Below are 16,180 nucleotides of genomic sequence, written 5' to 3' on the forward strand. Positions count from 1 at the left end.
ATGCTCCGTGAAACTATCTTCCAATATCTCATTCTTTTTCATCCTTTGAAGCATTAAACTCATAACTCGGGGCAACTTCTGCTCCCCTAGCTTTTCAAAAGACTTTTGACTTTTCTCATGAGAGTGGTCTGGTATACACTCGCGGCTGTCAGCAAAGACTATATTACATTATATATGACATTAAAGTAGATGTTAAAACCTTCAATTAGTCGCATTAGTAATGGACTTTTATTTTGTTTTAGGGAGCATTCATTTCTTTCAGAAACAGTAGTAGTATTCAAAGATACCAGTCCGATTCGTGATAATAAAAATAAGGGTTAACGCGTATTTGCTTAAAAAAGGAAACTTTTACAAATAGTGATATACTTTAAAAGCGTTTATTTGAAATTTCAATATTTGAAATGAAAAGTATATTATGCGAACAGAATAACGGAGACGAGCGTAACATGAGTGCGGATACCGACTCAGAAATTGGTGGTGATGTTTGCTTGATCCTTTCTGAATTAATTGTGGAAATGAACCACTTCCGTTTTGCTACCGCTAATTACTGATCAACTTTCTGCCATCCACACACAAATATTATTAATGTAATTTTTCTTCAGGTATGATATCCAGTCTGAAAGATTTTTGCACGAAAAATGAAGTTGCGTATATCGTCGACGAAAAACACAAAAATTTACGTCATTGGTTCACAGGACAATTAAGCATCCTGAATATGCATGAGATATAGAAACTATAAGATTGCAAAAAGAAAGCAATCTAAACGATCCACGAAATATCTCATTGAGGTTCAGGATCCACCCACAGAGTGACTTTTTTATTCCTAATAATGCATTATCAAGGCTGCAGTTTGGAGAGAAATATTGAGGCAAACCGTTCTTAAAATACATTGCAGTGAAGTGCTTTACATTTCTTTCTTTTCCACAAAGAATTTCTTTAAGAAATATCCGACTTTTTGGATTTTCCCTTGTAATTTATTCCGTATCAAATTTCTCTCGACAAGTCACTGTTAATAACAACTAATATATCGGTTACTCGGGTATACTACAATTAATTAATTAAAAAAAAAAATACGGAATGCTACATCACAGTTAAAATGGCATTTCTCTTTCGCACATGAGGATAACCTATACAGAGTAGTTACATGCTTTAAATTAGACTTTTTTCAGTTAAATGAGATAGAAATCGACATTTTAAAAGATTGTTGGATAGTTTTACAGGAATAAATGAATATAAAGTTTCTCGCAATATGGGACTCTGTTTCACCTCTACTTAAATTACGTCGTAACCGCGTCCCGATTTTTTTGGGGGAGAATGTTTGAGAGCAGCTGCAATGTATACCCTTTTCGTATAGGCTAGGCCTAGATTTGGTACAACGATAATGTATTGGACGGACGAACGGACAAGTTTATCGCTCAGGTGACGTCACAGAGGAAGAACTACTTCAACTCAGTTCTGTTACGGAAATATGGGACGATAAAAGTTAGTCCCTAGGCTTTGCCTTTTCGTCAAAGACAAAGGGTAAAGGTGAAGAAATAGCGGTTAATGATGAAAATGGGTGCGTGGGTGGGGGGGGGGGGGAAGAGGCTAGATTGGGACTAAGGGGAAGTAAAGGAGAATCATGTAAGAAATCTAATAATAAAGTTGGTATATGGGTAAAGGTATATGTTTCAGCGTTAACATTCATGTAGATTTTAGTCCACAAGGAAATTTGGGCACGCTCTTTCGGCCGCCCATTTCGTAAATTTTTATTTATAATCATTGCCGTGGCAAACAGCCTCTGTCATTATTTGAACTTTTGTCATAATTAAGTGACGATTGTTGTTGTTGTTTTTTTTTTGCGATAGTGCAAGCCTTTGATAGCTAGACGTACTTCACGTGGTATACGTGAGCAACATATTGAATTCCACAAACGGCGTAAGACAGACTTTCAAATTTAATTCTATAGCTTCGAGGACAACAAAAACAAAGAGAACAATAGGATGAAAGAGAACAATAGGATGAAAGAGAACAATAAGAAGAATAGCAAACCATCAGGGGCGTGTATCAAAGACGGTAATATTAAAGCAGGCAGGGATTGTTAATGGCGAACCGAGAGCAAATCTTTTTAATCTGACTTCAGCGGCAGCTGAGGGGAAGACTACTGCTAAGATGTAATAAAAGTATATATATTCATGCAGTCCTCTCCTGTGTAGTTTCTCAACGAAGAAAAGATGAAACAAACTGTCAGAAACCATTAACGCAGTAAAGGTTCTATCATAACAACCAGTTGCTTCTATTTCTAAAGATTTGTAACTTTATAGTCACTCTATTATAGCGGACTAACTTGTTTTTTGTGTCTTTCTCTTTTTAAATGCAACCATCGAATGCTTATGTTATATGATCACTCGTTTAAAAGCGTGAGATTATTGGCCTTATTATTAATAGAAGTAAATGTTTGCTCCCTATATTGGAAGAGTATTCTACGGAGTGATTAGAAGCAATCTGTTATATTGAATACTATGCAAGTTACGGGACGATTCAAAGAAGGGAACTTTGACCTTTAACACCACTCCTGCCAAATCGACAAAGTGTTTCCAAGATGATCAATTTGTAACTATCGTGGAAGAGTTGTGTCTTAAGGATAACACCAAAGGTATATAGGCTACAATCTTTACAATGCAAATAGTGCAAGCAATAAAAAAAAAAGGGGGGGGGGTTATTCTGAGTTAGGTTATGAAACTTTGGGATGTGTCAATTGACGAGCTCGCTTCTTTGTCACTGGTTTAAAGCGTTGTCAATTAAACGAACGCAAAATACAAAGCAAATATGCCTTATTTAACTTATAAGCTACAAAGCCCACGAATAACATCCAACACGATTTAATCTTGTTACAGTAGAGATTTTATTTAACTTTTGCTATTGATTTCTATTTCACGATTACCTGACTTAAAGGTATGTGTGTTAGACTAGGTCATCCAACCAGTTTGATTGATTAACTCTTCAATGTTGAAATAGTTATTGTTAGCAAACGTAAAGCAAAAAGACATTTTAGACTGACAGTAATGGTTTACCAGTCTACACAATATCAACATTAATTTGTGCCTATTTAACCTTTGATATGGTATCATATCTCAACACAAATGTCTCCCCACTTCATTTTAACCGGCTTCTCTCACTTATCGGTTTTATTATCAGCATAACGGAAGAGACAATCTCCATGATCCAATTCGACGCAAAAAAGGTTTACTCTTTGCCGTATGCTCGAGAAATCATACAATATGGCCGCGTCGCCATAGAAACGGATGGTTTGTAATCAGTATACAAGGTAATAACTTAACGCTGATATTTATTAGTCTTCAAGACTGGGTCGTACTTTATGAAGTATTTCATATGTTTATGGGTTGAACCAATCAGACCAACCGATACAGTCACTGCTTGTACAAATGTTTCATTATTGATTCAGCAGTGTTTTCGACAGTCTCACCGGCACCATAAAAAGATACAAAGATTCAGCGAACGATCTTGAAAAAATCTTGTTTTCCAAAAATATCAATATAAATTTTACACAAGGATGGCTCCAATATGGCAATTGCATGCAGAAAAAAAATGAACATTTTGTGCCGAGGTTCTTCTTAGCCGGTTCAAACACATTTCAGTGTCAACGTCTTTTGGAACTTCTGACGCACAGTTAACGAAAATAGCAAACGTATTTCGGCTCGCAATGATTCAATTTTTTAGCAAACATGGACAAACTTTATTCTGAAAATGTATTTTTAAGTTCATTATTTATTTAGTCTTTAATATGAATTTTCCTCCACTGACAAAAATAATATTTCCGTGTCGCGCAATTCTTATAAGAATTACACCTTTTTCGAAAAAACCTTCCTTCATTAGTGTCAAAACATGCATATATAAATGTATATCTCTCTGTATGGTAATACCATGTTGCATTCGTGCTATAACATAGGCCAAGCATGACATGGTTATGTTACTGGTCAGATTTTGTTGTATGTACGTATTAGTTTGTCCTTTGACCAGTCAATTAAATAATCATGTGTAATGATATACATACGTCTAATTTTACCGGTTAATTTGAACGTATTAATTATATATAATATGAATATGAATATATAATTTGAATGTATTTTTAACATATAGAGCTGTAATTTGACGTTAGCTTGACCGGTGGAATGGTTAGGTGTGTGTGTTAGCATATATACGCCTGATTTATCTGTAAGTCTGACCAGTTAGGTACTTAAAATATGTGCATGGGATTTTATCACATCTATACGTTTGATTTACAGTTTATCGGTACGATTTGGTTCACATGTGTGCTACAAATCTGATTTACGGGTTAGTTTAACCGGTTAGTTACGTATGTGTGTTAACTCATATATAGGTGTGATTATGTGTATAACACATGACACGTCTGATTCACCGGTTAGTTTTGTAAATGTACAAAATTTACGTGTGATTTATCAGTTAGTTGACCGGTTAGTTACATTATGTGTTTAAACATGTACGTCTCATTTACTGGTTAGTTTCTTCTCCTTCGTAACATATAGTTCTATGGTCTCTAATATGCTTATTATTTCATATTTTGCAGTGAGACACTTTTGCCTGGTTACTTTATTCCTTCACTATCATAACTTATTGCTTGTTCTTACAGCAACCAGTCACTTTTGGTCTGTCTGAAAAGATTGATATGTTAAAAGCTCATCCACTTTAGTAATGCTCAAAATACTTCATCAACTCATCTAATTTGCATATATGGTCTCCAGGGGTTACATTTGGTTTTGACGTTTGAAAGTCTTAGATATATCTGCTCACTGCACCTACTTCATGTGAGAAGGAACGCAACATTCATCCGCGGAATTTTGCTCAGCCGGAGGCTCATAGATTTGTGGTTGTTCTATACCTACACTTACAAGTGACAGGTACATAAAGCACATATATACTTGGACAACATCCAACGAGTTTAATGCATTGGTTAATGAAGCAATTCATAATGACGTATCAACGTGAATTATGTGTAATGTCCGGATAATATCGTTAACATTAAACTTTCTGCTCTCTGAGCACAAAGTCAAGCTTTTCGCTGATTAATATACTTTATTGGTATAGGCTAGTGAATCGACTTTGGCAAGTCGATGTGTATTGGGTTTTTTTTTATTATACTTTTCGTAAATCAAAGAAGCAAATACAGGTTGGAATTCATTGCAGTGTATACGACGATGACGTTTGCAACCTCTCATATTCGTCGGAATATGGATGAGTGGCTCACTGTTGATTGAATTAAAGATGAAACTCGGTCATGATTTAAGCCTCAAAATCTCCCCTGGGTGAAAATTAATACGCATGGTAACACAGACGCCATTTAGTACATAACTCAAGGGTATAATTAAAACTCATACATTTTCATTTGATTTCTCTCTAAAATGATTTAAACTAAGTACGGTAGCCAACTGACTGCCTGGAAAGAAAAGACCAGTTCTTTTCGGACAAAGGTTTTGTAAATGAAGAAGAAGAGCAAGAAAAAGAAAGGGAGGAAAAATTGACAAGATTATAAAAAAGGGGAGAATTTGATCTTCGATTATTAAGCTTAGATAATTAAATAAAATTTCATTTTTTTTCAGAATTGAGTGTAGTGTATATTAAAATGCGATATTCTTTAGGGAGGATGTCAGAACAAATAACATTTAGACGGTTACCTTAAATTAACAGGGAGGTGATTTCTGACGTCAATAAAATTCATTTTGGCTCCCTCGAAAACATGACACTTTATGAAACATTAAAAAAAGAGAAGTTCCCTGGATATATATATATATATATATATATATATATATATATATATATATATATATATATATATATATATATATATATATATATATATATATATATATATAAAACGAAACCAAAGATGCAACAGGAATGTTGACTAGTTCCATATATATGAGTTAACATTTCAATTCAGATTAATGTTAACATCGATTTATTTAAATTATTGCTATTCTAACCAAAACACAGAATAATTATCACTGTAATTTCGCGAACTAAAGTATGCTCATTGATATAGATTAGAAGCTGACTATTAAACATTTTGCTTTTTACCATCGAGAAATAATAATCAATCGGTCATTTGCTGCTGGGAACTAAACCTCATACAGGCGGTTCTTGTAGCTTACTTTAATGTAGTTCACATCATTATTTGCGTTAAGCTTAAATTGACTGTTTGGAATCTGTAGCATGGTAGGTTGGGTTTGGTTGGGCTGTGATGGTAATGGTATTTATGGCGCATTGAAAAACTTGGGATGAATTTGTTTACTTATTATCACATGGATACCTCAAATTATTACATATATTACTGTTAAATGCATGCATTCTAAATATTTTACATAATAATATAACATTTTCAAGAAAATCTGGACAATTTTGGTAAAAGTATATGTTGGCGCCGTGTTAGTATAATTATGACGCAATCAACTTTTTGAGGCGGGTCGTTTATTCTTTCTGACATCGTCTAACAACTGTTTAACTAACTACTTAAAGTTAGATATACTATAACAAGGGTAAGCTTAGGATATTTATTAGTTCCTTCCGTATAGTTATTTTGCATTTATCTTTCATTTAAGTAATAAAGAAAACACAGTTTGACTGTATCATAATTTTTTGGTTTTTAACATCAACATTGTTTCTTGTTTTAGTAGGTCATCTACAATATTTCAATCGACCAAGTATCTGTCTTGTTTTGCATACATACTATTGTCATGTTAATAAAACAGATCAGTATTCTTGATTTGTATTTCACCCAATTATCCTCATCCTCGCTCGCAAATATCTATAGGAAGTGTTTTATTTGTTTCGTGAAGGATATATGAACAGGAAATCCACATCGTGTTCATGAATATGTATTTTCTTTCGGATCTACACCCTGATATGTATGCCTTACTGTGTAAATAACGAATACTAATGAATGTTTGTTTTACTGATATCTATCATATTTTTACATGAATATTCGGCTGTTTTTAGTTTTTATCAGAATTGTTTGTTTTTCAATATCAACGTTGTTTTTTTCTTTTAGTAGGTCATTTACAATATTTCAGTCGACCAGTACCTTTCTTATTTTTCATCCTCCATCTTGTCCACAGTAAACAATGCAAACGTCTGCTTATAGTGATTAAAAAACGGCTCACAAAAGTGTATCATCAATAGGCATCTCGTTTGAGATTAAAATATGCAGAATATTGAGTTTTTCGTCCTTCATAAATTTTGACACTCCATCAGTTAAGAAATCATAGTTCTACATATATAGAGCCAAAGGATGATACGGTCTCATGCGATTTCGAGAAACCATCTTTCTACTAGTCTAAAATGAAACAATGACATATTTTTCAGATGTCAGATAAATGTACAGTCAACGTCACTCTCCAACTCATCACTGAAAAACAGAATCATGAAACGAACGCGTTAAGGCATGAACTTGAACGTAATGGCATATCCTTCTAATGCACATTTGATAAATGATATTCCTCCAACCATTTTCTTTTTTTATATTATCGAAAACTCTCTAAATGTCAGATTATGCTGATGTCGATTCGGTGAAAGGAAAAAATGCAAACAAGCGTCGACGTATCTTGAAGGTTATTTATAACCATTCAGATGAAACTTGACCAATCCTTGTCAAATGGAATCGATCTAAATTACTTCAAATTTCATGCATCATTTGAAAAACCAATTCCATCTTCTCATTGGTTAAAAGATGCAATGCCAGTAAGACTGTTTGACGACAAATCCTATTTCACTTCAATTGACCTTTAATTGTTTATTATAAAAAATATTGTTCCATAATAAAAAAAAAATGTATAAATAAAAATGAGGTTCCGTTCAAATTGCAACATGCTAACTTTCACTTATACTGAGGCTTAACAGCGATGATTAATTAGTCAAAGTCAGGAAGTAAACCAGGAATATTAACTTCACAAAATGATGAGTTCCGTTCTTCGCATCTTTTACTGTAAGATTGTGTATGCACAGAATAGTTAAGTCATTATAAAATTGTGAATTATATGCTTGGTATTTAACATTAATAACATGGTTGTTAGGACAAATTCATAAGGTTATGAAATCTGCATGTGGTGCCAGCTATGGTTATATATAGGCATAAAGGATAAATTAAACAAGAATTTCAAAAATCTACCAAAGTTGTTCAAACGCTACTCAAAATATCAGTTAGGTGTATCTTACGCCAAGGGGGAGTGAGTTGGGGGGGGGGGTATGGGGGTAGGAGTAGGAGTAGGAGGGGGGGAGGACGTACAACAGTGACACGATCATTAAACTGCAAATACCGTACGTCGTGAGTAAAGTGTCAGCGTCATTAGTTGTTTGAGATAGATTAACACATTTTAAGAAACGATTAAGACGCGTGGCCGTTTCCGATAGTTCTATGAGAAGGTTGGCTACTCGTAATTCGCATCATTAGAATGATAAGGTCCATGGAAAAATAAAATCTTGTTCGATCTCCGTGAGGAATATCACTTCGTAAAGTTCCATTATTTTGGTTAATATGGCAAAAAGTGTGCGTCAATGTACAAACTCAGTAAAGGTTGTGCCTTACTTTATACATCGTTACTGTTAATACCAAGGAGTATCATCGATCGTGCCTCTCCAAAATACATTCCGTTAACATCCCTCGATATTAATCTCCGTATAAAATACTTAAATACCTATTGCAAAACCTGATATACATATATACCCAGTAATGATCTCTGAAATAAAACAAATGTGTAATATGATGCACGTTAGTAGCTTGCGCTTAAAATATCGACCACTTTAGTACCAGAACGGTCAGTCCAATATCATCGTCCTAAAATCTGAAAAGTAAGCTGTGCACGTAAGAGAAATGGATTACCCTGCCACAATTAAATGATCAGTTTCCTGAGTTTTGGTTCACCCATTTATCCTCATCCTTGCTCGCAAATATCTATAGGAAGTGTTTATTTGTTTAATATATGAAGGATATATGTTCATGAATATGCATTTTCTTTATATATACCCTGATATGTATGCCTTAGTGTGTAAATAACGAATGCTCATTACGCTATATACTCATGAAAGTTCCAAAAATAACTCAGTTAAAGGAATGTTCCGTTGGTAATAATATTGCTAAAACAATGACCACTTAATTGGTTATTCTGTTACTGTGACGAAACATTAACTGTGACGAAACATTTGGCTACTTCAAGAGAGCCAATGATATGTTTTAGGAACAAGTAATGTCCTTTGGTAATTCATTTTGAATCTTTGCCTTACTATGGATGATCTTATTCATGAGATACTTTTGAGTTTGCTTGAATGTTTCATGTTCATGTAATATTATTTCCTGCATTAAAAGTTTGAAGCAGTGTGAAAGCAAATTAAGATACATCATGTTGTAGCTTTATCTGCTGTAATAATGATCATCCCATGTGTTTATGTGAGAGACTCACAAAACGTTTTGGAAGACATTTTCCAACTTCACAGTTTCATTATCTTCATTTGCTTCAGGAGTAATTAATTTGAGGCATTTCGTTGTCTGTTTGTCTCTGCAGTGAATTAGAAAATGAAACACAGTGAAACAAGTCCAGCTTAAAGGTATTGAAGACTCTCCCCAAACCACGTGCCGCCCTCTGAAAAAGTTAACTTTCCATTGCTTGTAAGTGAAGTTTTCTTCTTGTCGCTACAAAATGCAGACAGTTATGAAACGTGATACCTTGTTATCTTTTATCTAAACATGAGATGTCCTACCGCTGCTATGTACACTGTGTTGTGGGTATTGACCGTAGCTGCATGTATATTGACTGTACACTAATGTCTAATTACCGACGGAAGCAAGCTGTGTGTGTATTTTCTGGGATCGATGGTGGTTCTAACACTTCTATTACACCTCCTTCGAAACTAGGTCAGATTACCGGCATCAGACGTTTCTTTTTTTGCGCGAGTCTTCAATCCCTTTAACATTAGATAAAAATTCAAACGATCTTCTATTTCCCTTTTCAACGAAGTCTTTGATTCCAACGAGAATGAAGGATTAAAATACAAAAACTGTTTCCTTTACTTCTATCGCTCTGCTTCTATCAATCAAATCTTCTCTATTTCCTGAGGGGGTTTCGTTTTTTTTGTAAATAAAATAACTTCTCTATTGAAAAACGAGACAAATTGAAACCGAAAATTAACCGAAACCGAAGATTAATGAACTTCGTATAAATCATTTCACTCAATGTAACAGAAAGAAAAATGAGTTTTCATTATATCGAAATCTTTTCATTAATTTGTTCTCATGTTAATTCATATTCTATTATCTTAGAATGAGGCGACAATGTTTTGTTTTTTCCTCATCTTGATGCAGACCAATTTCCAATCTTCTTTACAGAACTATACAATTAGTTATAAACTGTTTTCATGAAGACTCGGTGGTTTTCAACCCGGCGGTTATATAGACCACAGAAAATGATGGAGTTCTGTCTATATGACCATGATAACTTATAGAAACTGTAATGTCAGCCTTCTGATGGACAACTTAAGACTATGGCAATCAATATTATAACGTAATGCATCACAGAGCTTAGAGCGCAGGCGAATTACCTCTTGCCCGCTCCGGTTAGAATTCAGCTGTGTCTACGGTAGATGAACATGCCCTGGGAATCTTATCGTGAACAAACATTACATTATTTACGTGGGCGAAATATATGAAGATCTTCTTCGTACATTACTGTGATGGGATTTTAGCTGATATTAGTACAGTGGAAGGGAATAGAAAGCAATCGCCCAAACAAGGTAGCGATAGTGTTAAATTGATTAAACATTCGGAATAATAAATATGTAGGGGGGATTTTTTACTTGAAAAAAATATTGACATGTGCTTCACCATCTTTCATCGCGCCTAAGTCATATCTCGGCGACTTGATTTTCGCATTCACTATAAAAGGAAATATCAACTGATTAAGTCGTATTCACATTCTTAAGTGAATTTTCAGTAAACTGCAACTTTGTGAAGAAGTTCATCAAGACTGTTTATTTTTATTCTTGATAGCTGGTTGGACGACACTTCATTTTGACAAAGATGGATACTGCAAAACGTTTCAATTAATTGTGAATAAGTTTACATTTACTCATCTTTCGATTGGAAATTCCATGGAGTTAATAGTATCTTTAATTACTTTCAATAACTCTTCTATATACTCATAACGTTCTCATAAATGTCAGTCCAATATGTTTTCTATTAACTGATGGGAGATTTGTAAAATACGATAAAGCTCAAAAGAGTGCTTTGTTTTTAGACTTGCTTCAAGTCGACTTCAAGTAAGTCACATCGCATAAAAGTAGAATGTCAATGGACATAACTCTCATTTAGTAACCAGTAACTAGAAAGGAAACTTGAGCAATGTCTTTGCAATTTCTTTCCAAAATCATCGGTTTAATGGATACCAATGCGATATACCTGATTTTAACAATGGCATTAATACATCCAGGTAAGTTTCTTGCACATTAATTCATACCTGATATGATTTTTAGTCTGCCATTTTGAATTATCTACCTCTTAACCATATACAGTGTTTACGACGATGGTGTAAGTTCCTGACTGATTTTTAAATAATTTAGCTTATTGCATACTCGGAAAACTATCTCAGCTTTTCAAAATACATCATAATCTTCCTGAAGTACAAAAATATGGCCTATATCAGAGAATCGATTTTAATTATTCCCTGAATTTGTATAGGAAATCTCGATATTTATTATTTGTAAAGAAATGTTGCTGTTTCGATTCTTTGTAGAATGGTCATATATTGAATAACCGTTATGTCAACAATGTTCAGTTTTTTTTTTTTTTGCGGACGTTGCTGGTTACTTTAATTAATAACCAACAATTCTATAAGATATATTGTTCTATATTAAAGGTGACATGGGTTTACTGTATGGTCATTAAAGTAAATGGAAAGAAATTAAATCAATTAATAGAATCTCATATCAAAACAAACAGAGAGAAATGAAGATGCATGTGGACATTAACGATACTCTCAAGCAGTCTGCGTTATATACCCCTGGCGTCAAAACACAATAGAAATTGATTGAGAATGTTACTGTAAGGAACGTAAAGCGGTACATAAAGAAGATAATATTGTACGAAGCTCAAATTCTGGCAATGTATTCTTGCAGAGACCGAAATTTAACGTTGAAGGAGGAAATGATGTTTTAAGTTAATATAACTGAGGTAAAACTCTTGTAACCGAGGAACGTAGGCTACATAAAGCATAGCGTCTTGAATTGCATAACTAAACGAAACAAAATATAGAAATCTCAGGAAAAAGAAAGAAAGAGGAATTATGGAATCTATTTGATGACACAGTAAACAAAAGGAAAGTAGCCATTTGTTTACAACAAAGAGCATTTTCATCTCATGGAAACATGTTTTCTTTTGGCCTTTCAAAAATGTTTCACATCTAAACTTGTATTATCTAATGCACTGTCTGAACAATCATTTATAGTAGAAGTAAAAATGTCACAGTCAGCCAGCGATTAACATTTGCGAACACAATGTAACATGTTACAATGTTACATTTTTTTTTAACTTCACACCATAGGGGCAAAGGGGGACAAGCGGAAAGGATAGGGGGCTTACTGGAAGCGGTAAAATATTGTGCTTTTTGTACATTAATAGCACTCTATAGACGCGGCAACGTTAGCCTCAGTAATGTATTGATAATACATTTTCTACCTACAGAGGAATGTCATATTTTGTCGATGGAGGATATTTCCCCGGGGAAATCCTCTTTCGATATAATGATGATGTATCAGACAATCTCCAACGGGGGAGAATGCTTGGCAGATCTATATGTGACGTCAGCTAACAATCATTAAATAATACGACCTTCTTCAGAGTCTGGACCACATTGTGAACATTATGGTATATACGTTGGATAAGGTGTGACGTCATATAAATATGATATTAAAATTTAAACCGCTATAGAATGCTCTTATGTTAATATAGTTTCACGCAAGCATAGGTATTACATACGTTCATTTTCGAAACATTCTGTCGATTGCATGACAATAAATTGAATAAAAGCATATTAATTATCATTAAAAATATATGAACGAATTCTTTATGGCGCATCTAACAACTGATAAGCTTCCTTCACCATATAAGATATATCCATATCACTGACCTTCCTACCGCATGACATGTTAATAGAATAAACTTAATATAAAACGATATATTATTTTCAGCCCACGTCAATATATTGCTGACGGATACGTATGTTAGTGTATACACATTGCTGGATAACCAGGACACTAACAAAGTCAATTGGATCAAATCAGTGACCGAAGACTGTAGCCGCTACAACAATTGATGTTATAAATCAGGGGTTCCCTTACTGGGGTGCATGAACCCCCAGGGGGTGCGTGAGTCCATCCCATGGGGTTCGTGAGACGTTTCTGAAAGTCAAAACTAGAGAACTTTTTGTTGAACTAAAATCTGATATATCATATCATTTAGTACTGTACAAACGTCGTACCTAACGACAAACTCTTTTCGCGTTTCAGTAGTACCGTACCGTGCATTTATCATTACAATATTACACTATGAACTTGATCTTTTACGAAGCACTGTTATGCGTATTATAGTATAATAAAGACTCAGATCGTGTCTCGAAAAGTTGGGGGTTCGTGGACAACTCTGATTTCCACAGGGGGTTCGTGGAGTGGGGGGTGGGGTGGGGTGTGGGGGATAAAGTTAGGGAAACCATGCTTTAAATCCTTTAAGCTACAATCGATAATTTACGATTGATGGTTCGCCTAATGTAAGAAAATGACATTGTCTCTTTAACGCAACTATAGTATTGATCAGGGAACAGCCTCGAGTATAAGTGTGATATGAGTCATTCCTTGTAACAAATTGAACGACAAATACCATATATCATTATTTGGTTTTCTATCATAATTTCGAATATTGATATGTAATCGCCATAATTATTTTCTTTTAAAAGCTCCCTTTAATATCAATCTTTCGTCTTTGAACGACCAGATAAGATGCTTGGCACTGTACAAATGACAGCAAAATGTTCGTCTGACATAACCATTTTAGACGTGATGTCATAGCGACGTATTAACGTCAAGCTATGTAGTAAAGTTCACTTGCAGTAAACTTTTAATTAATATCGCGATTATACATTACGACTGAAATTTGTGGTTGACAATGAGTATCACTTCCTTTTCAGTTATACGTTTGAGGACAATAAATTATCTTCCATGAAAACACTTCTTTTAGGGCCTTTCATTTTTGGCATATCTATTTCAACCAATGACGTCATATCCACTTGCACCTTTCCGAATGAAATGTTTCCTCTATATAAATACAATAATGCTTAGCCTTTGTACGTGATATCTATCGGAAGTAAACGATTTATTTCTATATTAACGTATACTTATTAAAAACAAAGAATAACAGTATCATTGACTACTTCTTATCTCTTTGAAAGTCATAATTAAGAAAAACAAAACCTATGTTATCAAATTCATCTCATGTCGAGATAGACGGTAAATATATAAATAGACCCCCGTACATCCATAACTACACAAATTAATCATTACCCACGAGCTCTCCTAATCAGATTTCGTGCATTAACTATTAGCTAACATAGTATAAAATCAGTAATATATAGTGTACGATGAAAGGAGCTTAGAACATGACATGTAAAAGGATACCAGACGTAGGAAGAAAGAATTTTTCATAACTGATTTGATTACACTGCTCATGGTATTGACGTGGATTGTATGTTAAATTGACGGCTATATCATATTTAGAGAACGACGTTCCCATGTAATCAGTTCCATATGCTGAACTATGTAAAGAATGCCTCCCAATTGTAATCTAATCATACATCGTGTAAGTCAAATCCTTCTTAAATTTCAGTTTTTGATTTTTGTGGTCTGCATCTTGCTATCTCTGAAGAGAACAAAAATGAATTGAAAAGACGAAGAAGGAGAACGAGAGGAAACTTCAAAGATGGTTTAATAAATAAGAGATATGAATGTAATATTTATATTCATAAGATATTCCGCTTTATGGTTGAACAAAACGAAAAATTGTCTATCATCTATAAAAGTACGATTTACGTTGTACTGAAACCATAATGTCACAGTGTTGACTTGAACGCATCGAAAGTGCAAAAGAAAATTTGATTACAAGCAAAAATCAGAAAGTGAATATTGTAAATCAAAGTTTAGAATTCCGTATCTTCTTTCCTTCTCATTTATTACTGCATACCGAATATTGCAAAACGTCAAGATATAACGCTTACCAATTTACACATTTTTGATAAAATCGGCCTCTTCCTCACTTTAATAAAAAAAAAAATTTCTGGAAGAACGAAAATATGTAACTAGGTTTTCAAGGTTTACTAGTTCATGGCTAAATTGCCCTGATATTTTTCTTTGTAAGCATTAGATCCTTTTTCTTCCTAAATAGGTAAGTACGTGCTCATTATTCGCACAATAAGTTACCATCTCTTTGAAGTGTTTTGTCTTTAAGATAAACATCTGTATGGATGAGAAAACTCACTTACACGGAATGTTTGACTTGCGCTGGATCTTCCGCAGGTTGAATGGACTTGACCTTTAAAACACCTGCTTCATGTCTCTTCGACCATAAAGCTACAATCTACCACATTTTGGCCTATTTTACTTAGAATGTTTACATTTTACATCGAACAGAAAGGTATCCAGATATATCATAAAAGTGTTGATATCAGAGATATAGGGGTTATACACATCACACAACGGTTGTCAAGAATCATTACTGTCGTTGGGACATGGGGATGGGGGGGGGGGGGGTGCGAGGAATTAAACAGTTGGATAGGATTGATCGCTAGAACCGATCATTTGTGTTTTTCTTTCACTCAGATGAACCATTCTTACACTTTTTACACCCAGTCAAATTTGTTGCAATAGCTTTAATTAATATACATGTCTAAAACGAACTCAGATTCAAAGAATTAAATTAAACTTAGCTTCATGAAAAAAAATATTAAATGAAAATATGATCATTCAACTGCTACGAAGCAAAGTTATTTCATTAGCGTTGGAGCTTAAAAGCCATATATAATATTAATTTGTCATTAATTTAGTTCTGTCATATTGCCTGTATCATATAACTCAG

The 16,180-nt window shown here is 34.1% G+C and overlaps 1 protein-coding gene across 2 annotated transcripts in view; it reads left to right on the forward strand.

Annotated features, from left to right (window-relative positions):
• Nucleotides 1-16,180, forward strand: part of LOC139967900 (neuronal acetylcholine receptor subunit alpha-7-like) — a 93,721-nt gene that overhangs the window by 11,182 nt on the left and 66,359 nt on the right. Inside the window, exons 2-3 of one of the 2 annotated variants that reach the window (XM_071972094.1) lie at nt 9,573-9,676; nt 10,394-11,492. In XM_071972094.1, the coding sequence (XP_071828195.1) occupies nt 11,405-11,492 (88 nt within the window). In that variant the 5' untranslated portion in view covers nt 9,573-9,676; nt 10,394-11,404. The remainder of the gene's footprint in view (nt 1-9,572; nt 9,677-10,393; nt 11,493-16,180) is intronic. The other variant, XM_071972095.1, reaches the window with a different exon arrangement.

The sequence above is a fragment of the Apostichopus japonicus genome, chromosome 5 (genome assembly GCF_037975245.1).
Source record: "Apostichopus japonicus isolate 1M-3 chromosome 5, ASM3797524v1, whole genome shotgun sequence".
Taxonomy (NCBI): Eukaryota; Metazoa; Echinodermata; class Holothuroidea; order Aspidochirotida; family Stichopodidae; genus Apostichopus; species Apostichopus japonicus.